The 24953-nt window shown below is 46.0% G+C and overlaps 1 protein-coding gene across 5 annotated transcripts in view; it reads left to right on the top strand.

The window, feature by feature from the left end:
• RASGRP3 (RAS guanyl releasing protein 3) overlaps positions 1-24953 on the top strand; it is a 304603-nt gene that overhangs the window by 209027 nt on the left and 70623 nt on the right. For all 5 annotated transcript variants that reach the window (XM_082249448.1, XM_082249451.1, XM_082249449.1 and 2 more), the window contains one exon: positions 296-469. In XM_082249448.1, coding sequence (XP_082105574.1) covers positions 296-469 — 174 coding nt within the window. The remainder of the gene's footprint in view (positions 1-295; positions 470-24953) is intronic.

The following is a 24953-nucleotide window of genomic DNA, read 5'->3' as shown; positions in this document are numbered from 1 at the left end:
ATAGCTTTGTGAGCATATCTGTAAAGTAAGACAGCACACACAGGGAATTAAACTAGAGGAAACTTTGAGGGATAGTAAAAGCCATAAAAAAGGAATTTTCACATTAGGAGGATCCAAGAAAACTTGAAATAGGCAACATATCTGCGCAGCAAAGTGGATCCAATATGTAAAAAATGATTGGAAAGAAAAAACAACCACCTCCTCAGGATAGCAATAGGCATCATACTCTTTTGGCTATAGGTCATTATGTAAACCTATATGTTGAACTAATACATATATTTTCTTTTTTTTTCAGTTTACAGATTATCAAAGTTACGTAATTCATGGCTCTTTAGTGGACAACCCAACTTTGGAGCGCTCCATAGCTCTATTCAATGGAATCTCGAAATGGGTACAGCTTATGGTTCTGAGCAAGCCAACCCCACAGCAAAGAGCGGAGGTTATTACCAAGTATATTAATGTTGCCGAGGTAAAAGGCCAATGTGCCTTCATTTAATCAACTAAAAATGCATTTTAAAAACAGGTATTGTTAAGGATCATGAATAGTGTTGAGCGAACACGGACTGTATTATTCGTGTTCGTACCGAATAATTGGATTTTTTGTACCCGAACACGGACACGGACACTTTACTGTATGTTCGGGTAAAAATCCGTGTTCGGTCGTTTTATTTCCGGGTTTTGCATGCTTTGGCGCTCTTTTCATGGCGGGCTTTCAACAGCCAATCAACAATCGTTTAACTGGTGTGCCTTAAGCCATCCCAGCCATGCCTGCAAATGTCTCAGTAGCTGTGATTGGCCGTCTGAAGCATGTGACCAAGTCTTTATAAGTTCGAGGCAGCCGCAGCGGCGTCATTATGCTGCTTAGATTCAGGGACAGAGCACACATCAACGTGCTGGCTGCTGATTAGGGAAAGATAGGCAGGAAAAAACCATTTGTGTCCGGATAGAATTGAGGGACAGGTCGGAGTGTTTAGGCAGGGCGAGTTGTAGGCATTTTAGGGATAGAGTCTGCTGAATTATAGGGTCAGTGTCTTCTACAAACTACAATCGATATTGCTGTGTGGGGGGTGGGGTGAATCTGCACTCAATCCTGATCTACGATCTCTTCTCAATCCTGTTAGGGACAGAGTCTGCTGAATTTTAGGGAAACTGTGTTCTACAAACTACAATCGATATTGCTGTGTGGTGTGGGATTGGAGATAGGCAGGTGTCAGTGATCCACATCCATTTTTCTGTGTGTGAGCTGCAGTGAACACAATCTTTTTGGGCTGCAGTGAACACAATCTTTTTGGGCTGCAGTGAACACAATCTTTTTGGGCTGCAGTGAACACAATCTTTTTGGGCTGCAGTGAACACAATCTTTTTGGGGTGCAGTGAACAAAATCTTTTTGGGGTGCAGTGAACACAATCCTTTTTGGTGTGCAGTGAACACAATCTTTGTGGGGTGCAGTGAACAAAATCCTTTGTGGGGTGCAGTGAACACAATCTTTTTGGGGTGCAGTGAACAAAATCCTTTTTGGGGTGCAGTGAACAACATCCTTTTTGGGGTGCAGTGAACACAATCTTTTTGGGGTGCAGTGAACAAAATCCTTTGTGGGGTGCAGTGAACACAATCTTTTTGGGGTGCAGTGAACACAATCTTTTTGGGGTGGAGTGAACAACATCCTTTTTGGGGTGCAGTGAACAAAATCCTTTTTGGGGTGCAGTGAACAAAATCATTTTTGGGGTGCAGTGAACACAATCTTTTTGGGGTGCAGTGAACACAATCTTTGTGGGGTGCAGTGAACACAATCTTTTTGGGGTGGAGTGAACAACATCCTTTTTGGGGTGCAGTGAACAACATCCTTTTTGGGGTGCAGTGAACACAATCTTTTTGGGGTGCAGTGAACACAATCTTTGTGGGGTACAGTGAACAGAATCTTTGTGGGGTGCAGTGAACACAATCTTTGGGGGGTACAGTGAACACAATCTTTGTGAGGTGCAGTGAACACAATCTTTGTGGGGTGCAGTGAACACAATCATTGTGGGGTGCAGTGAACTCAATCTTTGTGGGGTACAGTGAACACAATCTCATACTTCTGAAGGTTTGAGGGTGCTGCCTGTTCCATACTCCCCCTACTCCTCATCTAGCCTTTTAGGGGTACAAACAATAGTAATTGGGGCCTAGTGTGGTTGTGTACGTGTGATATACATACACTTTTTTGGGATCATATTTTCTATTCCGCTATTTAATCAAAAACCTTTGGGGATCAGTTAAATTGGGGGATAGTCTGTGTTGGTACGTGTGAGAGAGATCCACCTTTCCAAGTTGTTGGGGTTCATCTCATACTTCTGAAGGTTTGAGGGTGCTGCCTGTTCCATACTCCCCCTACTCCTAGCCTTTTAGGGGTACAAACAATAGTAATTGGGGCCTAGTGTGGTTGTGTACGTGTGATATACATACACTTTTTTGGGATCATATTTTCTATTCCGCTATTTAATCAAAAACCTTTGGGGATCAGTTAAATTGGGGGATAGTCTGTGTTGGTACGTGTGAGAGAGATCCACCTTTCCAAGTTGTTGGGGTTCATCTCATACTTCTGAAGGTTTGAGGGTGCTGCCTGTTCCATACTCCCCCTACTCCTAGCCTTTTAGGGGTACAAACAATAGTAATTGGGGCCTAGTGTGGTTGTGTACGTGTGATATACATACACTTTTTTGGGATCATATTTTCTATTCCGCTATTTAATCAAAAACCTTTGGGGATCAGTTAAATTGGGGGATAGTCTGTGTTGGTACGTGTGAGAGAGATCCACCTTTCCAAGTTGTTGGGGTTCATCTCATACTTCTGAAGGTTTGAGGGTGCTGCCTGTTCCATACTCCCCCCTACTCCTAGCCTTTTAGGGGTACAAACAATAGTAATTGGGGCCTAGTGTGGTTGTGTACGTGTGATATACATACACTTTTTTGGGATCATATTTTCTATTCCGCTATTTAATCAAAAACCTTTGGGGATCAGTTAAATTGGGGGATAGTCTGTGTTGGTACGTGTGAGAGAGATCCACCTTTCCAAGTTGTTGGGGTTCATCTCATACTTCTGAAGGTTTGAGGGTGCTGCCTGTTCCATACTCCCCCTACTCCTAGCCTTTTAGGGGTACAAACAATAGTAATTGGGGCCTAGTGTGGTTGTGTACGTGTGATATACATACACTTTTTTGGGATCATATTTTCTATTCCGCTATTTAATCAAAAACCTTTGGGGATCAGTTAAATTGGGGGATAGTCTGTGTTGGTACGTGTGAGAGAGATCCACCTTTCCAAGTTGTTGGGGTTCATCTCATACTTCTGAAGGTTTGAGGGTGCTGCCTGTTCCATACTCCCCCTACTCCTAGCCTTTTAGGGGTACAAACAATAGTAATTGGGGCCTAGTGTGGTTGTGTACGTGTGATATACATACACTTTTTTGGGATCATATTTTCTATTCCGCTATTTAATCAAAAACCTTTGGGGATCAGTTAAATTGGGGGATAGTCTGTGTTGGTACGTGTGAGAGAGATCCACCTTTCCAAGTTGTTGGGGTTCATCTCATACTTCTGAAGGTTTGAGGGTGCTGCCTGTTCCATACTCCCCCTACTCCTAGCCTTTTAGGGGTACAAACAATAGTAATTGGGGCCTAGTGTGGTTGTGTACGTGTGATATACATACACTTTTTTGGGATCATATTTTCTATTCCGCTATTTAATCAAAAACCTTTGGGGATCAGTTAAATTGGGGGATAGTCTGTGTTGGTACGTGTGAGAGAGATCCACCTTTCCAAGTTGTTGGGGTTCATCTCATACTTCTGAAGGTTTGAGGGTGCTGCCTGTTCCATACTCCCCCTACTCCTAGCCTTTTAGGGGTACAAACAATAGTAATTGGGGCCTAGTGTGGTTGTGTACGTGTGATATACATACACTTTTTTGGGATCATATTTTCTATTCCGCTATTTAATCAAAAACCTTTGGGGATCAGTTAAATTGGGGGATAGTCTGTGTTGGTACGTGTGAGAGAGATCCACCTTTCCAAGTTGTTGGGGTTCATCTCATACTTCTGAAGGTTTGAGGGTGCTGCCTGTTCCATACTCCCCCCTACTCCTAGCCTTTTAGGGGTACAAACAATAGTAATTGGGGCCTAGTGTGGTTGTGTACGTGTGATATACATACACTTTTTTGGGATCATATTTTCTATTCCGCTATTTAATCAAAAACCTTTGGGGATCAGTTAAATTGGGGGATAGTCTGTGTCGGTACGTGTGAGAGAGATCCACCTTTCCAAGTTGTTGGGGTTCATCTCATACTTCTGAAGGTTTGAGGGTGCTGCCTGTCCCATACTCCCCCTACTCCTCATCTAGCCTTTTAGGGGTACAAACAATAGTAATTGGGGCCTAGTGTGGTTGTGTACGTGCGAGATACATACACTTTTTTTGATCATATTTCCTATTCCGCTATTCAATAAAAACCTTTGAGGATCAATTGAATTGCGGGATAGTCTGTGTCGGTACGTGTGAGAGAGATCCACCTTTCCAAGTTGTTGGGGTTCATCTCATACTTCTGAAGGTTTGAGGGTGCTGCCTGTTCCATACTCCCCCTACTCCTCATCTAGCCTTTTAGGGGTACAAACAATAGTAATTGGGGCCTAGTGTGGTTGTGTACGTGTGATATACATACACTTTTTTTGGATCATATTTTCTATTCCGCTATTTAATCAAAAACCTTTGGGGATCAGTTAAATTGGGGGATAGTCTGTGTTGGTACGTGTGAGAGAGATCCACCTTTCCAAGTTGTTGGGGTTCATCTCATACTTCTGAAGGTTTGAGGGTGCTGCCTGTTCCATACTCCCCCTACTCCTCATCTAGCCTTTTAGGGGTACAAACAATAGTAATTGGGGCCCAGTGTGGTTGTGTACGTGTGATATACATACACTTTTTTGGGATCATATTTTCTATTCCGCTATTTAATCAAAAACCTTTGGGGATCAGTTAAATTGGGGGATAGTCTGTGTCGGTACGTGTGAGAGAGATCCACCTTTCCAAGTTGTTGGGGTTCATCTCATACTTCTGAAGGTTTGAGGGTGCTGCCTGTTCCATACCCCCCCTACTCCTCATCTAGCCTTTTAGGGGTACAAACAATAGTAATTGGGGCCTAGTGTGGTTGTGTACGTGCGAGATACATACACTTTTTTTGATCATATTTCCTATTCCGCTATTCAATAAAAACCTTTGAGGATCAATTGAATTGCGGGATAGTCTGTGTCGGTACGTGTGAGAGAGATCCACCTTTCCAAGTTGTTGGGGTTCATCTCATACTTCTGAAGGTTTGAGGGTGCTGCCTGTTCCATACTCCCCCTACTCCTCATCTAGCCTTTTAGGGGTACAAACAATAGTAATTGGGGCCCAGTGTGGTTGTGTACGTGTGATATACATACACTTTTTTTGGATCATATTTTCTATTCCGCTATTTAATTTAACTGGGCCTCCATGCGAGACCTGTGTGCCTTGTTGCGCTGTTTTGAGTACTCCACCAACATGGCCAGTGGCAATGACGCCGTTCTCAGCTTAACTATCCCACTTCTATGCCTCCTTGAAAAAACAATTCGGGCGATGATGGAAGAGGATGTGGCACAGGATGAGGAGGAGGAGGAGGATGAAGAGGTAACATTTCCAAGGCTTTCAGGGCAGTCATTCGCAAGGGGCTCCGAGGGTGGGTTCCTGCACACGCAAACGCCAGGGACGCAATTGTCCAGCAGGGGCACAGTTCTGGAGGATGAGGAGGATGAGGAGGAGGAGGAGCTGGAGGAGGAGATGGAACCATGTTCACAGCAGGGTGGCACCCAGGCCAGCTCATGGCCATCACTGGTGCGTGGCTGGGGGGATACAGAGGACACGGACGATACACCTCCCACAGAGGACAGCCTTTCGTTGCCTCTGGGCAGCCTGGCACACATGAGCGATTACATGCTGCAGTGTCTCCACAACGACCGCCGAGTTGCCCACATTCTAACTTGTGCTGATTACTGGGTGGCCACGCTGCTGGATCCCCGTTACAAGGACAACGTACCGTCCTTAATTCACTCACTGGAGCGCGATCGCAAGATGCGCGAGTACAAGCGCACGCTGGTAGACGCCATGCTGCTGGCATTCCCATCTGACAGCGGGGCCACAGTGGAAGCACAAGGCAGAGGAGGAGGAGGAGGAGGTCGCCAACGCAACCAGGGCACCGCCAGCACCTCAGAAGGCAGGGTTAGCATGGCCGAAATGTGGAAAAGCTTTGTCAGCACGCCACAACAAACAGCAGCACCAGCAGCTCAGATGGAACGTCTTAGCAGGAGGCAGCATTTTACCAACATGGTGGAGCAGTATGTGTGCACACGCCTACATGTAGTGAATGACGGGTCTGCCCCCTTCAACTTCTGGGTCTCCAAATTGGGCACATGGCTTGAGCTTGCCCTTTACGCCTTGGAGGTGCTGGCGTGCCCTGCAGCCAGTGTATTATCTGAACGGGTATTTAGCACGGCTGGGGGCGTTATAACAGACAAGCGCAGCCGCCTGTCCAGAGACAATGTGGACAAGCTCACGTTCATTAAAATGAACCAGGCATGGATCCCACGGGACTTTTCCGTACCTTATGCAGAATAGCAATGGATACCGACCTTACCCACCCATTGTTCCATTTTTGCTCTTTCTCACTCTTTTGGGGTGTACCCTCATTTAAAATTTTTGAAAAGAAGCAGTGTTGGCTACCTCGTCCTCCTCCTCAGGGCCAGATTAATGTAGGGGCTATTGGAGCTGCAGCTCCAGGCCCCTACCTTTTATATAGGCCCCGGGTTGGCCATATTCACTGTTACCGCTCTTCTGTCACTTGTAAACACAGAAGTCTGGCTTCTATGCTCGCTTCCCCAGGCAGCACCCTCAGAACCTCCCCACACAGCGTGAAGGCCGGACAAGGAGGGACAGTTGGCGATGCATGGATGTGTTTATGGGCTTCAGAGACAGCATCCCATGTTGAATTAGGCATGCATGGCTGCACCCTTCCTCCTCTGGGTGCATGGCAAGGCACGGCCCTTAAGGCCCTTCAAAATCCTCAGCACCAAGCCCATGATGCTGTTAATCCGGCCCTGGTCCTCCTCCACCGCCGCTTCCACCTACACCGCCCATAGGTGTGCGCAGCCTATTGCATTAAGGTGTGCACCCCAAAGTTGAAATACACATGCATGTGTTTGCCAGCAGGGAGAGTAATGTATCGGGGCCATGTACCTGTAGGCAAGGAGAAATAGAGCAGAGCAGGTCCCAGGGAGATCTTTCCCATCTCCTCACTGGCAATGCTATGTGCCCTAGGTGATTAGGGTGTGCCCAGGCACACCCAGCACACCCTGTGCGCACGCCTATGTCACCGCCACATCCACCACCACCTCAACCTCCCTCCTACTCCATATGGGCCTCGTCCTTCAGAGATGAAGAAGAACATTGTTTTATTTTTCTGTTTTTTTTTTGTTGTTTTAAGTTATTTCCCTATCCACATTTGTTTGCAGAGCACTTGCCATGCTCTTAATTACGTTTTGCTGCCATTTGCAGCACTCTAGCCCTTTCCTTTGGTGTTTTAGAGCCATTTTAGTGCCTTAAAGTTCGGGTCCCCATTGACTTCAATGGGGTTCGGTGTCCGGGAAAAGTTCGGTAAAAGTCCGGGACACGGACCCGGACTTTTTTTTAAAGTTCGGCCGAACCCGTCGAACACGGACATCTAGGTGTTCGCTCAACCCTAATCATGAAACAAGACTAGGCCCAAAAATCCTTTTCTATTCATATACACATTTAGCTGATGATCACAGAATAAATCGAGAAAGTCTAATTAGAGTATGTCTCTTTCTAATTCACCTTCCAGGACACCCCCCCCCCCCCCCCACCACCAGTCATTTACATTCCATAGGAAACACCCCCTATGGAGAGGACATAAATCTTTCCAAGTGTTTAGGCCAGGGGTCTTCAAACTACGGCCCTCCAGTTGTTCAGGAACTACAATTCCCATCATGCCTAGTCATGTCTGGGAATGTCAGAGTTTTACAATGCCTCATGGGATGTGTAGTTCCGCAACAGCTGGAGGGCCGTAGTTTGAGGATCCCTGGTTTAGGCTATACACACACTCATGCCCTGACTAGGTATCAAATAAAAGATAGCAAAAGCTTCTCTAAAACAGTGCAATGACCTCAACATCACTTCACAAGCCCTTTCCAAATATATTACCCAGAAGTAACCTGCAATGCCCACATCATTTTCCAGAAAATCTGCTGCTAAATCTTCTATAATTTTTCCCCATGTTCGTAGTCCAAATGTACTTTTGTAATGTGTACCTATGCCTCCAGCAAGTTCAGGTAAAATACCTGGGTCTCTCTGAACAGCCTTGGGTCTAAAAAAAACAGGGTTCCACAATTGTTAGAAAGGCTCCACTGTCCTTCATATTGACCATCTTTCTCCCATTAATCAATACATGTTACAGTTGATAATTTTGTAGTTTAGAGTGGTCAGATACAACATGTTGAACTTCATATACTCCTGGGCTTCATGCTGGATTGGGTGCAGAATAAGGTCCAACTGGTGAGGGAGGAAGTGCTTTATGCTATGTGAACTGGCCACCCAAATATTACTGCTGACTTTGCTCTGGTTGACTGATGAGTGGACAAACTCAAACCCCGGAAGGGATGCATACTGAGTTGGGCTATGCTACAGGCCTAGGCAGTGTAAGTGAAAGTATTTCTTCTGTGAGTGTGTTTACCCACCTATGATGTATATTTCTGTTGTTGCAGTGAAGTGCAATTATGTTTTTCAAACTGACATCTAGTAGTAGTTCAGCACCATTACAACTTGTTTACCTTCTTTATTTGGTCTCTCCCTCTATTCTCCCTCCTATTTACTGCTAGTCAGTTCAGTCCTAGCTAGACCTTTTCTACTTCTTCCATTTTCCCTCAGGCAGTGTTAGTCACCACAGGGATGGTGTAGAACAGCATTTCCCAATTGGTGTTCCACGGAAAACTAGGGCTCCGTGAAAACCAAATTGGGGTTCCGGGGCGTTTGGCCACATCCAGGATGGCCGCTGCTACCTGCTGTTTCCTGGAAGGTCGGAAACAGCAGAGATGGTGCAACAGTGATCTCATAAAATGGGCAGGACAATTCTGGACTGGAGGCAGGACCAGCACTGAGGCAGCTGCCTGAATGAACTTTTCATATTAACCAGGAGGTGATTGGCTGCTAGGAGGCGGTCCTAGCAACCAATCACCAGCTTGCTAATATGAAAGGTTAACCCGGCAGCTCCCGCACCCCATCCAATGCTGCTGTGCCTTCAGTTCAGGATTGTCCCCCCCACCTTCTTCTCGCTCTGTGTAAGGTAGGAGAGTGCAGGGAGGAAAGGACATGGCCGTGAACTTGTGAAGGATGGGGAGCAGGGTCATGTAAAGGGGCAGTGCTGGGTGGGATGTGAAGGGGGCAGTGCTAGGTGGAATGTGAAGGGGCAGTGCTGTGGGGGGGTGAAGGGGGCAGTGCTGTGGGGGGATGTGAAGGGGGCAGTGCTGTGAGGGGGTGAAAGGGGCAGTGTTGTGGGGGGCTGTGAAAGGGGCAGAGCTTTGGGGGTGATATGTGAAGGGCGGACAGTGTTGTGGGGGGATGTGAAGGGGGCAGTGCTAGGTGGGATGTGAAGGGGCAGTGCTGTGGGGGGGGTGTGAAGGGGGCAGTGCTGTGGGGGGGGTGTGAAGGGGGCAGTGCTGTGGGGGATGTGAAGGTGGCAGTGCTGTGGGGGGATGTGAAGGGGGCAGTGCTGTGAGGGGGTGAAAGGAGCAGTCTTGTGGGGGGCTGTGAAAGGGGCAGTGCTTTGGGGGTGATATGTGAGGGGGACAGTGTTGTGGGGGTATGTGAAGGGGGCAGTGCTGTGGGGGGATGTGAATGGGCAGTGCTGCGGGTGGATGTGAATGGGCGGTGCTGTGGGGGGGATGTGAAGAGGGCATTGCTGTGGGGGATGTGAAAGGGGCAGTGCTGTGGGGGGATGTGAAGGGAGACAGCACTGTGGGGGGATGTGAAGGGGGCCGTGCTGTGGAGGGGATGTGAAGGGGGCCGTTCTGTGGGGGGATGTGAAGGAAGATAGTGCTGTGGGGGGGATGTGATGGGAGACAGTCCTGTGGGGGGATGTGAAGGGGTCAGTGCTGTGGGGGAATGGGAAGGGGCAGTGCTGTGGGGGGGATGTAAATGGGCAAAGCTGGGGAGGATGTGAAGGGGACAGTGTTGTGGGGGGATGTGAATTGAGAAAGTGCTGTGGGGGGGATGTGAAGGGGGAAGTGCTGTGGGGGGGGAGTGAAAGGAGACAGTGCTGTTGGGGGGGATGTGAAGGGGGCAGTGCTGTGGGGGAATGTGAAGGGGCAGTGCTGTGGGGGGGACGTGAAGAAGACAGTGTTGTGGGGGGATGTGAAGGGGAAAGTGTTGTGGGGGGATGTGAAGGGAGACAGTGTTGTGGGGGGGATGTGAAGGGGGCAGTGCTGTGGCGGGGATGTGAAGGGGGCAGCGCTGTGGCGGGGATGTGAAGGGGGCAGCACTGTGGAGGGGTGTGAAGGAAGCAAAGCTGTGGGGGGATGTTAAGGGGGCAGTGCTGTGGGGGGGGATTTGAAGGGGGCAGTGCTGTGGGGGGATGTGAAGGAAGATAGTGCTGTGGGGGGGATGTGATGGGAGACAGTCCTGTGGGGGGATGTGAAGGGGTCAGTGCTGTGGGGGAATGGGAAGGGGCAGTGCTGTGGGGGGGATGTAAATGGGCAAAGCTGGGGAGGATGTGAAGGGGACAGTGTTGTGGGGGGATGTGAATTGAGAAAGTGCTGTGGGGGGGATGTGAAGGGGGAAGTGCTGTGGGGGGGGAGTGAAAGGAGACAGTGCTGTTGGGGGGGATGTGAAGGGGGCAGTGCTGTGGGGGGATGTGAAGGGGCAGTGCTGTGGGGGGGACGTGAAGAAGACAGTGTTGTGGGGGGATGTGAAGGGGAAAGTGTTGTGGGGGGATGTGAAGGGAGACAGTGTTGTGGGGGGGATGTGAAGGGGGCAGTGCTGTGGCGGGGATGTGAAGGGGGCAGCGCTGTGGCGGGGATGTGAAGGGGGCAGCACTGTGGAGGGGTGTGAAGGAAGCAAAGCTGTGGGGGGATGTTAAGGGGGCAGTGCTGTGGGGGGGGGATTTGAAGGGGGCAGTGCTGTGGGGGGGGATGTGAAGGGGACAGTGTTGTGGGGGATGTGAAGGGGACAGTGTTGTGGGGGGGATGTGAAGGGGGCAGTGCTGGGGGTGTGTGAAGGGGCAGTGCTGTGGAGGGATGTGAAGGGGCAGAGCTGTGGGGGGGATGTAAAGGGGCAAAGTTGGGGGGGATGTGAAGGGGACAGTGCTGTGGGGGGGATGTGAAAGGAGACAGTTCTGTGGGGGGATTTGAAGGGAGACGGTGCTGTTGGGGGCAGTGTTGTAGGGGGGATGTTAAGGGAGACAGTGTTGTGGGGGTTATGAAGTAGACAGTGCTGTGGGGGGGGGGGAATTTGAAAGGAGACAGTGCTGTGGGGGGATGTGAAGGGGCAGTGCTGTGGGGGGATGTGAGAGGAGGCAGCGCTGTGGGGTGATGTGTAGGGAGGCAGCGCTGTGGGGGGATGTGTAGGGAGACAGTGTGTGTGGGGGGGGATGTGAAGGGGGCAGTGCTGTGGGGGATGTGAAGGGGGCAGTGCTGTGGGGGATGTGAAGGGGGCAGTGCTGTGGGGGATGTGAAGGGGGCAGTGCTTTGGGGGGGATGTGAAGGGAGACAGTGCTGTGGGGGGGATGTGAAGGGAGACAGTGTTGTGGGGGGATGTAAACGGGGCAGTGCTGTGGGGGGGATGTGAAGGGTGCAGTGCTATAGGGGGATGTGAAGGAAGACAGTGTTGTAGGGGTATGTGAAGGGAGACAGTGCTGTGGGGGGATGTGAAGGGGCAGTGCTGTGGGGGGATGTGAGAGGAGGCAGCGCTGTGGGGTGATGTGTAGGGAGGCAGCGCTGTGGGGGGATGTGTAGGGAGACAGTGTGTGTGTGGGGGGATGTGAAGGGGGCAGTGCTGTGGGGGATGTGAAGGGGGCAGTGCTGTGGGGGATGTGAAGGGGGCAGTGCTTTGGGGGGGATGTGAAGGGAGACAGTGCTGTGGGGGGGGTGTGAAGCGAGACAGTGTTGTGGGGGGATGTGAACGGGGCAGTGCTGTGGGGGGGATGTGAAGGGTGCAGTGCTATAGGGGGATGTGAAGGAAGACAGTGTTGTGGGGGGGGGTGGATGTGAACAGGGCAGTGCTGTGGGGGATGTGAAGGGAGACAGTGCTATAGGGGGATGTGAAGGGAGACAGTGCTGTTGGGGGGATGTGAAGGGAGACAGTGCTGTGAGGGGAATTTGAAGGGGCAGTGCTGTGGGGGGAATTTGAAGGGGCAGTGCTGTGGGGGGATGTGAAGGGAGACAGTGCTGTGGGGGGATGTGAAGGGAGACAGTGCTGTGTGGGGGGGATGTGAAGGGAGACAGTGCTGTGGGGGGATGTGAAGGGGCAGTGCTGTGGGGGGGATGTGAAGGGGCAGTGCTGTGGGGGGATGTGAAGGGAGACAGTGCTGTGGGGGGATGTGAAGGGAGACAGTGCTGTGTGGGGGGGGTGTGAAGGGAGACAGTGCTGTGGGGGGATGTGAAGGGGCAGTGCTGTGGGGGGGATGTGAAGGGGCAGTGCTGTGGGGGGATGTGAAGGGAGACAGTGCTTTTTTGTTGGATGTGAAGGGGGCAGTGCTGTGGGGGATGTAAAGGGGGCAGTGCTGTGGGGGATGTGAAGGGAGCAGTGCTATAGGGGGATGTGAAGGGAGACAGTGCTGTTGGGGGGATGTGGAGGGAGACAGTGCTGTGGGGGGGATGCGAAGGGGCAGTGCTGTGGGGGGATGTGAAGGGGGCAGTGCTATAGGGGGGATGTGAAGGGAGATAGTGTTGTGGGGGGGATGTGAAGGGGCAGTCATGTGGGGGGATGTGAAGGGGCCGTGCTGTGGGGGGATGTGAAGGGAGACAGTGTTGTGGGGTGATGTGAAGGGGACAGTGTTGTGGGGGGATGTGAAGGGAGAAAGTGTTGTGGGGGAATGTGAAGGGGGCATTGCTGTGGGGGGATGTGAAGGGGGCAGCGCTGTGGGGGGACATAAAGGGGGCAGTGCTGTAGGGGGGATATGAAGGGGGCAGTGCTGTAGGGGGGATGTGAAGGGGGCAGTGCTGTGGGGGGGCTATGTGAAGGGGTAGTGTTTACCAGATATAAACCAGATATAAAACCAGATATAAAAAGAATTTGCCAGCAAATGAGAACTTCACACTCAGCTCATTGAAAGGTTTGCGCCACGCCACAATACTCTACGGCACACATTTTTTGTCGGGGTTCCAAATTTTTGCTATACCATGTCAAAGGGTTCCACTGGAAAAATAATTGGGAATTCCTTGTGTAGAAAGTCATTGTCAAGAGGCTACATTGTCAGCTAAGACTAGATCTATGGAGGTATGTCATTTCATATTGACATTTGAAACTAAACAGTAAGAAGACAGATTTATAAATCCTTTAACACTTTGTTTTTCTCCTGTGCCTCAGGGAGCACATGGTCTGTTTGCACAGTACTCTTAGTGAGCACATGTCTGCCATATGGACTCTAGTATCAGCCTGAAAATAACAATATTTCTGAAGCCACAGAGAATCGGATCATAATTTCCTTCATTACCCTCACGTGTCTGTTCTAACTCGTTAGAAGCAAATTATTCTACAGTTTGGAAAGTTGTGCATTCATATGATTATCTGTGTGTTGATCTTGCTTGTGGAACTATGGTATATGAACTGTTGCTATTGAATTATCCCTGGTGCTGGAATTGCTGTGCTGCAATAGACTGTGTTCTACACAAGCAGCTGGTTTTCTGTATAAACTGATACTGCACACAAACACAACATGTCCCAAGAATATTTACATACACTATAGTTAGAGTGCATCCTTATTTTCCTCATGGTGATGCTGATTTGCAACAGATTGAAAATATATACAAGACCGAAAGAAACAGTTAATCCTTCTTTGAAGCTTAAAAAGAATTTGAAACAAGCAGGGTAGGAATTTCTGAAGATCTGTCTGATCTGTAGAAGGGAACAATGCATAACTGTATAACTGTTGCTGGTGAAACACGCAGTAGTGTAAAGCAACTAAGTAGTGCACTTGCAAAGCTAAAAGAACTTATGAAGGCTTTAAGACTGTCTTAAAAATATTCCTCTCTTCTATCAAGTAATTATACAGAGGAATCTCTTCAAGAGCTACAGTAACTTACCTGCTCTTAACCAACAGACATGTTACATCCCTGGAGGCCAAGTCGTGAAAAGAAGATATCACAATTACAATAAACTACATTCTGCTAAATGGCTTTCTCCATACCATCTAAAGAGATTCTTTAGATCAATAAGGTTCCACTCACAGCAAGCATCACTCATACCCTCCTCATAATAATCCTCACTGAATAGTTAACTCATAAAAGCCTGTGCTGGAGCAGAAGAAGCTAAACTAGAAGCGTATGGCATTAAGGAGGAAAGCTGCCATAAAAGCACAAGTCTCCCAAACTCCAGGAAGCAGCAACCTTAGCCAAGCTCACAGCCTTGGAACAAGCTGCTGAAGAAAAAGCCCATTGTCCCATTCTGACAACCTCTGATGACCCCACAAGTTGAACATTGTCCTTAAGCCAGAAAATGTTTTCATTGGCTATTTACCATTTTCACCACAATTCTTTATTAATTTATTATAATGGTACTACAGTATATGTACAAAGTGTTAATGAAAATCAGTGTAATATACTTACCTGCAAATTCTAAACATTGTATGCTTTTTGTAGATTCCTCCATGTCAAACTCCCGAGGAGGCATCAGCTGTGAAAAGTGTTAAGAGTCTGCCACCTATGAACACTTGCAGACTGCCACTGTAGGATTCTATATAGCCTCTTCCACTATAACTAATATCTTGTAATAGGAGCAGATAAAATAGAGTGGTAACATTGAATATATGTCTCTTAGAATGCTATATTTGTAATAATACTGTAACAAAAGTTCTATGAATATTTTTATAAAAAGTAGACGTGAGAGTATATATGGTTGGCGCATTAAAAATCCTTTTAAAAAGAAAAACTCTTTTACCTACGCCAGAACAATGTCAACATAATTTCACAGGATGCATTAAATCCTATACACCAGCCTTCAGTACATTTGCCAGCAGACGAAGCTGCAGGAGTCAATCTCACAGTTTACCCTGGCACATTGGACACTTCTCTATCCTCCAAGACATTGACATCGTATGCAGCAGCCTATGTGTTATTGTAGACCATTCAGAATCATCAAACCACTCAAAACCTCCTGAGACCTCCGGATCCCAAGCCTTCACCTGGACTAAACCAATCTGCTACTCCGTTACCTTCTTCAACACCTAAACATCACGTATCAGATACCGACAGCTCCAAAATTGGTGAATTACCAAAGCTTAGAAGAACTGATACATCGGACCTTGCTAAGTACATAACTAACAGAGAATTAACTAGTACAGGCCTTATGAAAGCCATTTTTCACCCAGTGAACTACAGATGTACTGCATGCTCAGTGAACTACAGAAGCTAAGGATCCACATTTAAGTCAGTAGTCCAGAACCTTAGCCTCCTAACTATACAAGAACTTGACCTGCTGATCAGCTAGTTTGGACCTCAATTCTCGGACTGTGTTAAGAGATCTAAAACTGGTCCCATACATGAATTAGACAAGGGCCTTAATGGGAGAGATTAGAGAACATTTAAGGCAGCCCTGAAGTTATTGAGCTTGCCCTATTTAAAAGATTACAGGACTTTCCTAGATTGTCAAACAAGCAGAAGTTCTAGGAACTAGGTCATCATCTTCTCAAACTAGAAATTGATAGGGTAGACCCACATTTAACAAATCTTAGCTACAGTACTTGATGCTGCACATCGTTTTAACCTGGATGTAGAAAAATTGCCATAAAATATTCAGGAACATTTTGCAACAGTAGATTCCAAGTACAAGACGCAAAATCAAGTCCTTTACACCTTTCTAATTATTTCCAAAGTTCATAAAAGGCATAGCCACATCTAAGAATGATCTACGCTTCCCAATTAGTGACTTAACCACTTAAGCCCTGGAAGATTTTACCCCCTTCCTGACCAGGGGGTATTTTGCGATTCGGCACTGCGTGACTTTAACGGACAATTGCGCGGTCGTGCGACGCTGTACCTAAACGAATTTGACGTCCTTTTTTTCCCACAAACAGAGCTTTCTTTTGGTGGTATTTGATCACCTGTGCGATTTTTTGATCACGCGCTATAAACAAAAAAAGAGCGTCAATTTTGCAAAAATAACAATATTTTTCACATTTTTTATATGAAATTCCCCCCCAAAAAAAAGTAAAAATCAAAATGTTTTAACATTTTCGGACAATTTGTTTTATGCTACCTATGTTTGGTAAAAAAAATCGCAAAAAGCGTATTTTGATTGGTTTGCGCAAAAGTTATTGCGTTTACTAACAAAGGGAAAGATTTTTGTCATTTTTGTTGTTTTTTTTTAACGCGTAATGGCGGCGATCTGCGATTTTTTTTGCGGTACTGCGACATTGCGGCGGACAGATCGGACCCTTGACTGACATTTTTGACAGTTTTGGGGTTACCAGTGACATTTCTACAGTAATCAGTGCTATATATATGCACTGTTACTGTAAAAATACACTGGCAGTGAAGGGGTTAACTTTATTTGAGAGGGAGGGGCTGTGTGTGTCCCTAGGGGCGTGATTCTAACTGTGATTGGCTGTCTGTTGAGCTGTAGTTACACTGATCAACGGTCCTACATAGTAGAACCGTATGATCAGTGTTTCTACACAGGGGAGAATGACAGGCAGCTTGTTTACACAAGCTGCCTGACTTTCTCCCTCTCCCCCGTCGATCGCAGAGTGAGCGGCGGACATCGGGTCCGCCGGTCACACGCGCGGGGGCGTCCGTGACCGCGTGGGAGCGGGAGCGCGCCGCCGGCGGCGCGCGCTCGCTCCCCAGAGCCTCACAGGCTAGTGACGTATATTTACGTCACTTTGCCTGTGAGGGGCTGACCGCCGCAGTAAATCTACTTGCAGCGGTCGGCAAGTGGTTAATCATTCCTGGCCTCCTCAACCACAAGAAGTGAAAACTTCACCACTAAATACAGAAACACTAGAAACATTGGGGTGGATTGACTATAATTGGAGAGTGCAAAATCTGGTGTAGCTGGACATGGTAGCCAATCAGCTTCTAACTTCAGCTTGTTCAATTAAGCTTTGACGAAAGAACCTGGAAGCTGATTGGTTCGTATGCAGAGCTGCACCATATTTTGCACTGTCCAGTTTTAGTAAATCAACCCCATTGCCTCTGTTAAATGGGAGTTACACCTATTACTAGGGATGAGTTTAAGGTTAGGGAAGAACACAAGTTCAGACCAAACCTTGGCTAGTCAGACACTAGGACAAACCCCCGAACATTTACCTGTTCAGAATAAGTAGTTCATGTAAAATAGTGGTGTTACTACCGCTATTTTACATGACAGCATCCAGGATGTTAAAGTGATATTAAAAGGCAAACAATTTTTATTAAAAAATTGTTTGTATTAATTTATTTCGAAAATTAAAAAAAAAAAAAAAAAACATACAAAATAAAAGAAGTAATCATTTAGTAGAAGAAAATCACAAAGCAACTAGTTACAAGAAAAGACAAAAAAGATCTATAAAAAGTAATTAAGTTTACACATCTGAAAAGGAGTGGGAAGAAGTATAAATTTATCTAATCCCACCCCTTCTCCATAAGTAATAATACATGTACTCAATGTCCTATTGCTATAAAGTTATACAATAATTAATAATTCAAATATAATATACTAATTACCAATAATCTAACTACACAATCATACAGATATATGCATAAATACATGCATATACACTAACAATATTACAAAAATAAATAAATAATATTAATAAACAAACAATAAACACACAAGAATAGTTCAAACTTCTTCATTCTTATACCTTGAAAAAATTTCATCTTTATACCTCTTTTGAAACTGGTCAACGCTTAGACATTTCTTGTGCTCCACATTGAAACTGTGCCACAGTTTCATACCACAAATAGAAATACAGAAGCCTTTTCTAGTTGTCCACGCAGTCAGAGTCTTAAAATTAAATATTCCCCTTAGACTATAACTCCCCTCCCTTGCAATAAATACATTTTGTATATGATAAATAGTTTTTTGCTTTAAATATTTTTTGTGCAGTCTGTAATTGCACCATGTCCTTGAATTTTAGGAGTTTTAACTATAAGAATGAGTTTGTATGATCCCTATATCTTGCCACAAAAATAATCCGTATAGCTTTCTTTTTCAGTATGATCAATGGATATATTCTAGTTATATAATTATTGCCACAAACCTCTGCACAATAATTAAGATATGGAAGAACTATTGAGCAATATAAAATTCAGAGTGATTTAATAATCCAGAACATGGTTTACTTTATTTAAAACTGCTATACTTTTGGACACTTTGGACGGCATATGCTTAATATGTGATTTTCAACAGATTTGATCATCTATTATTACCCCAAGAAATATAAATTTGGTTAACTCTTTCGATATTAACCCCTTCCATCTCAATATCTATTTGTGTGTTGATTTTGCAGTTACTCTTGTTTTGTTCAGGTTTAATGATAATTTATTTATTTTAAACCATGATTTCAATTTACTCAATCCTATATTAATCACCTGCATTAGAGACTTCAAATCACTGCCCGGACAAAAAATATTAGTATCATCAGCAGATAACACTATCTTCGATATATTTGACACCATACATAAATCATTTATTCAAAGAATAAACAATTTAGGGCCCACACTCACCCCAGGGGGACCCCACAAGTAATGTCCAAACATAATGAACAATAATCACCTAACTTCACAAACTGCCTCCTGTTAGTCAAATAACTCCTCACCCAGTCCAACACTTTACCCTAATACCAAAACATTTTAGTTTACTAAATAATATGTCATGGTTTATTATATCAAATGCTTTCTTTAAGTTTTTGAATATCCCAACTATTTAATGTTTCTGGTCTATTGAATTTGTAATTACCTCTATTGAATCTATTAATACCAGGGATGTTGCTCTATTTGATTGATTTGTATATTGAGTATTCAATATACACTATATTACAAAAAGTATTGGGATGCCTGCCTTGACACACACATGAACTTTAATGGCATCCCAGTCTTCAATATTGAGTTGTTCCACCCTTTACAGCTTCAACTCTTCTGGGAAGGCTGTCCACAAGGTTTAGAAGTGTGTCTATGGGAATGTTTGACTAGTTTTCCAAAAGTGCTTTTGTGAGGTCAGGCACTGATGTTGGACGAGAAGGCCTGACTTGCAATTTCCACTCTAATACATCCCAAAGGTATTCTATTGGTTGAGGTCAAGACTCTGTGGTGGCCAGTCAAGTTCCTCAACCCCAAACTCGCTCATTAATGTCTTTATGGACCTTGCTTTGTTCTCTGGTCCAGATCATTTGGTGGAGGGGGGAATATGGTGTGGGGTTGTTTATTAGGGGTTGGGCTTGGCCTCTTAGTTCCCCTAGTTCCCCCTTAGTTCCAGTGAAGGTAACTCCCAAGTATACCAATACATTTTGGACAATTCCATGGTCTCAACTTTGTGGCAACAGTTTGGGGATGGCCCCCTCCTGTTCCAACATGACTGCGCACCAGTGCACAAACAAGGTCCATAAAGACATGGATGAGCGAGTTTGGGGCGGAGGAACTCAACTGGAGAGTTGAAGCTGTTATAGCTGCAAAGGGTGGGCCAACTCAATATTGAACCCTTCAGACTGGGACTGGGATACCATTAAAGTTCATGTGCGTGTAAAGGCAGGCCTCCTAATACTTTTGGTGATATAGTGTATTCCATATCCCTTTAACCACTTGCCGACCGCCACACGGCTATCTACGTCGGCAGTCAGCCCCTCACAGGCAATGTGACGTAGGGCTACGTCACTAGCTTGTGAGGGTCTAGGGAGCGAGCCCGCACCGCCGGAGGCGCGCTCCCACTCCCGCGTGGTCACGGACCCCGCGCGCGTGTGACCGGCGGACCCGATGTCCGCCGGTCACTCTGCGATCGGCGGGGGAGAGGGAGAAAGTCAGGCGGCTTGTGTAAACAAGCTGCCTGTTATTCTCCCCTGTGTATGAAGGATGATCATACGGTTCTACTATGTAGAACCGTTGATCACTCTTCATACATCTGAAGCCACAGCCAATCACAGTAGAAAGCACGCCCCTAGGGACACACATAGCCCCTCCCTTTCAAAAAAAGTTAACCCCTTCACTGTCAGTGTATTTTTACAGTAACAGTGCATATGTATAGCACTGATTACTGTAGAAATGTCACTGGTAACCCCAAAAGTGGCAAAAATGTCAGTCAAGGGTCCGATCTGTTTGCCGCAATGTCGCAGTACCGCAAAAAAATCGCAGATCGCCGCAGAATTACGCGTTAAAAAAAACAACAAAAATGACAAAAATCTTTCCCTTTGTTAGTAAACGCGATAACTTTTGCGCAAACCAATCAAAATACGCTTTTGCGATTTTTTTACCAGACATATGTAGCATAAAAAAATTGGCCGAAAATGTTAAAAAATTTTGATTTTTACATTTTCTTTGGGGGGAATTTCATATAAAAAAATGTGAAAAATATTGCTATTTTTGCAAAATTTACGCACTTTTTTGTTTATAGTGCGTGATCAAATAATCGCACAGGTGATCAAATACCACCAAAAGAAAGCTCTGTTTGTGGGAAAAAAAGGACGCCAAATTCGTTTAGATACAGCATCGCACGACCGCGCAATTGTCCGTTAAAGTCACGCAGTGCCGAATCGCAAAATACCCCCTGGTCAGGAAGGGGGTAAAATCTTCCGGGGCTTAAGTGGTTAATATTATTCCTACTATCTTCCAGTAATTATAATAATATTATTTTCTAGCTATTCTCATAATACTGGTTAACTTGTTTTTATACTTTTATACTTAACTTTTGCATCCTTAGTTCTCTGTCCCAAAAATTCTCTGTATAGTGATTTTTTTTTTTTTTTTTTACAGGCATTTTGTAAAACCTTTGTATTACAATGGTGATAAATATATTTTAATTTCCTGTTAATTTTTTTCTATAGGACAATTTTTATCATATAGTCTTTTAAATATACATAGGAATTCATCATATGCACTATTTTTGTTATTGTCATCATATACAATGACCCAATTTGTAAATAACAAACATGTCCTACTTAACTGTTCTGTCCAAAGTCCCGATCTTCCTATTCTTGGGACCCTGTCGGTGCTTCTGGCCCCACCCTCCTGTTGAGTGACCCCAGAGCAAGCAGCTTGCAATGGGGACACCCAAGCAGACGCTTCTGAGCTGCTGCTTTGCATGTCCATTCAGATACGAAGCCGTGGTTCAGCCCTGCTCCCTCTCTTTCCTCTTTGGCTCAATGCCTGTGATTGTAGCAAATGACTGCTGCTGCTGCTTCAGCCAATGAGAAGGGAGAGTCCCCCGAGAACTGATGCTCTTGTGCACATTGCTGGATTGAGAGGGAGCTCAGGTAAGTAAAAGGGGGCTGGTGCACTTAGAAGGTTTTTACCTTCATGTATAGAATGCATAAATGTAAAAAACCTTCAGCCTTTAGAACCACTTTAAAGATGCTGGCAGATCCCTGAGCCTATTTCATTTTGAGTCCAACCAGTGAAGTCACTGGTCCCTTCATTGACATGGCAGGGAATCCTCAGACATGTAGTCAAAGGAGCCAAAAAAAAAAAAATTGCAAGTGTTGGGGGTTCCTCCTCTATTCATAACATGCCCTTCTGGTCTGAAGTTGAAGGGCTCAGTATGAATTATGGGGGGAATTCCACGTCATTTTTTGTGTGGGGGACTCACAGTAACATCTATATCAGCCCCTCATCTAGGATAAGGGTCTGGTATAGATAAATGGAATCCCAGGCCACTCTGTTTACAGACAGAACAAATGTCAGTTTTGCTGCAGTAGGTTGTATACATCACACAGATGCGCCACTTCATAGGTAGGTTTAGGGCATCCCCCAGGCATTTTATTTAAAGTGGTTGTAAAGCCTTACATATACCCAGAGAAGTGAATGGCCTCAGGTGATACACAGAGATGAAACAAATCCTTCTACATATGTTGTACCTGTTTATCTGCAGTCTTCTCTTCTATACATCTGTCCAAGATTTATAAAGCTTGTCAGAGTTCAGAAAAAAAGGGGACAGAGAGCTGAAGTTACACTCTGCAAAGCTTAGTGAGCTCAGTGTGCTCACTTTACACAGCTCACAAGAGCAGAGCTGAGGCTGTCAGTCTATTGGAGGTCCCTCCCCTGTCACCATTTTTCTCTTGGTGTCAGGAAAACTTGTCAGAAGGGACTCATTTTGATAACAGAGATATGTGGGGGCAGACAAAAATAACACTTAGTGTCCTTAATTGAGACAAATACACACTATAGAGGGATACACTGTGTTTATATTTCATGTCTGAGGTTTACAATCACTTTAAAGGAATTTTGCATTTTAATGTTTCCCTTGAAGGATTGCTAAAATGTCTGTGCCCAGCCCCCCATGCAATTTTCTTAATAATCCATTGCCTATTCGCCTACTGTTTTTAAAATTCAGATCCCATTGACTTCAATGGCGTTTGTGTAGCATAGCCATGCAACTAAGAGACACATAAAACCCCAAATTAAACACAGTCACAACAAAACAAAGCATAGTCAAGCTTTAGCATGAGTAATATCAGTCTTGGTTTACCTAATTATGTACCGTATATACTCGAGTATAAGCCGACCCGAGTATAAGCCGAGACCCCTACTTTTACCACAAAAAGATGGGAAAAATCATTGACTCGAGTATAAGCCTAGGGTGAGAATGCAGGGCGGCGGGCATGGTGCAGGAGAATGCAGTGTGACTGGCATGGTGCAGGAGAATGCAGGGTACTGGCATGGTGCAGGAGAATGCAGGGTACTGGCATGGTGCAGGAGAATGCAGGGTACTGGCATGGTGCAGGAGAATGCAGGGTACTGGCATGGTACAGGAGAATGCAGGGTACTGGCATGGTGCAGGAGAATGCAGGGTACTGGCATGGTGCAGGAGAATGCAGGGTACTGGCATGGTGCAGGAGAATGCAGGGTACTGGCATGGTGCAGGAGAATGCAGGGTACTGGCATGGTACAGGAGAATGCAGGGTACTGGCATGGTACAGGAGAATGCAGGGTACTGGCATGGTGCAGGAGATTGCAGGGTACTGGCATGGTGCAGGAGATTGCAGGGTACTGGCATGGTGCAGGAGATTGCAGGGTACTGGCATGGTGCAGGAGAATGCATGTACTGGCATGGTGCAGGAGATTGCAGGGTACTGGCATGGTACTAGAGGATCCGGGGTTGTGGGCATACTACAGGAGATGCAGTGCTGTGGGCATGGTACATGTGGACCATGCCCGCAGCACTGCATCCCTTGTAGTGTGCCCGCAGCCCATGGCAGGTAGTGAAGCTGTTCCACTTACCTGTTCCAGAGGCGCCTTCATTTAAAAAATGGCGCCGCCCGGCGCTGACACGTCATTGCGCACGCGCCGCCGCCGCTCGTATACTTTCGGCTATTCCCGGCCTCTCCCGAGCGGCGCCGGCAATAGCCGAAATTACACGAGCGTTGGCGGCGCGTGCGCGGTAACATGTATGCGACGGGCGGCGCCATTTTTAAACCTTAAACCCGTCGGAGAGGACATTTTTTTCCTTGACTCGAGTATAAGCCGAGGGGGACGTTTTCAGCACAAAAAAATGTGCTGAAAAACTCGGCTTATACTCGAGTATATACGGTAATCAGTTAATAGATCAATAAAAAAAATAGGTATATGATATGCAAAACTCATGTCTGACATCATCTAAAACTAGGACTGACCTTTTGGATTTGTGTCATGAGTTTGATGCCCTCAAAAGGCAAAAACAACGAATTTGGGCTTATTTTGCAAAGGAGTTGAGAATTTTGACTCAAATCATTATTTAAATTTTCACTTTAATTATCCAATTATGTGAAAAGCAAGTGCACATGATTTGGTGTTCAAAGTGAACAGGCATTTGCTTTTCACATAATTTGTTAATTGAAGTTACTATTTACGCAATTTTTTGAGTGAAGATTCTCAATTCCATTAGAAAATCAGCCTCACTGTGTTATACACTGATCAGCCTTAACATTATGACTACCCACCATAATCTGTTGAGGCAAGGACTCCACTAGACCTCTGAAGATATGCTGTGGTATCTGGCAGCAAGCTATCAGTAACAAAGTTGTGAGCTGGGGCATCCATGGATTGAACTTGTATTTCCAATACATCCTATACATCCAATACGACTATTTAATGTGGCGGTCAGCCCCTCACAGGCAAAGCGACGTAGGTCTACGTCGCTAGCCTGTGTGGCTCTAGGGAGCGAGCGCGCGCCGCCGGAGGCGCGCTCCCGCGCGTGTGCCTGGCGGACCCGATGTCCACCGGGCACTCGGGATCGTCCGTTACACCGGAAGAAAGCCAGGCGGCTAAAACAAAGCCGCCTGTCATTCTTCCCTTTGTAAGAATGAAGATCACACGGTTCTACTATGTAGGACTGTTGATCTCTGTTCTTACACTAGTAGCCACAGCCAATAACAGTTAGAAACACGCCCCTAGGGACGCACTTAACCTCTCCAATAGAGTTAACTCCTTCACTGCCAGTGTCATTTTTGCAGTAACAGTGTATATGTATAGCACTGATTACTGCAGTAATGTCACTGGTAACCCCAAAAGTGTCAAAAATGTCAGTC

The sequence above is a fragment of the Pelophylax lessonae genome (assembly GCF_965119305.1).
Source record: "Pelophylax lessonae genome assembly, chromosome: 3".
Lineage (NCBI taxonomy): Eukaryota > Metazoa > Chordata > Amphibia > Anura > Ranidae > Pelophylax > Pelophylax lessonae.
Note: the sequence above shows the minus strand (reverse complement) of the source record. Positions and strands in the feature narration are given on the sequence as shown.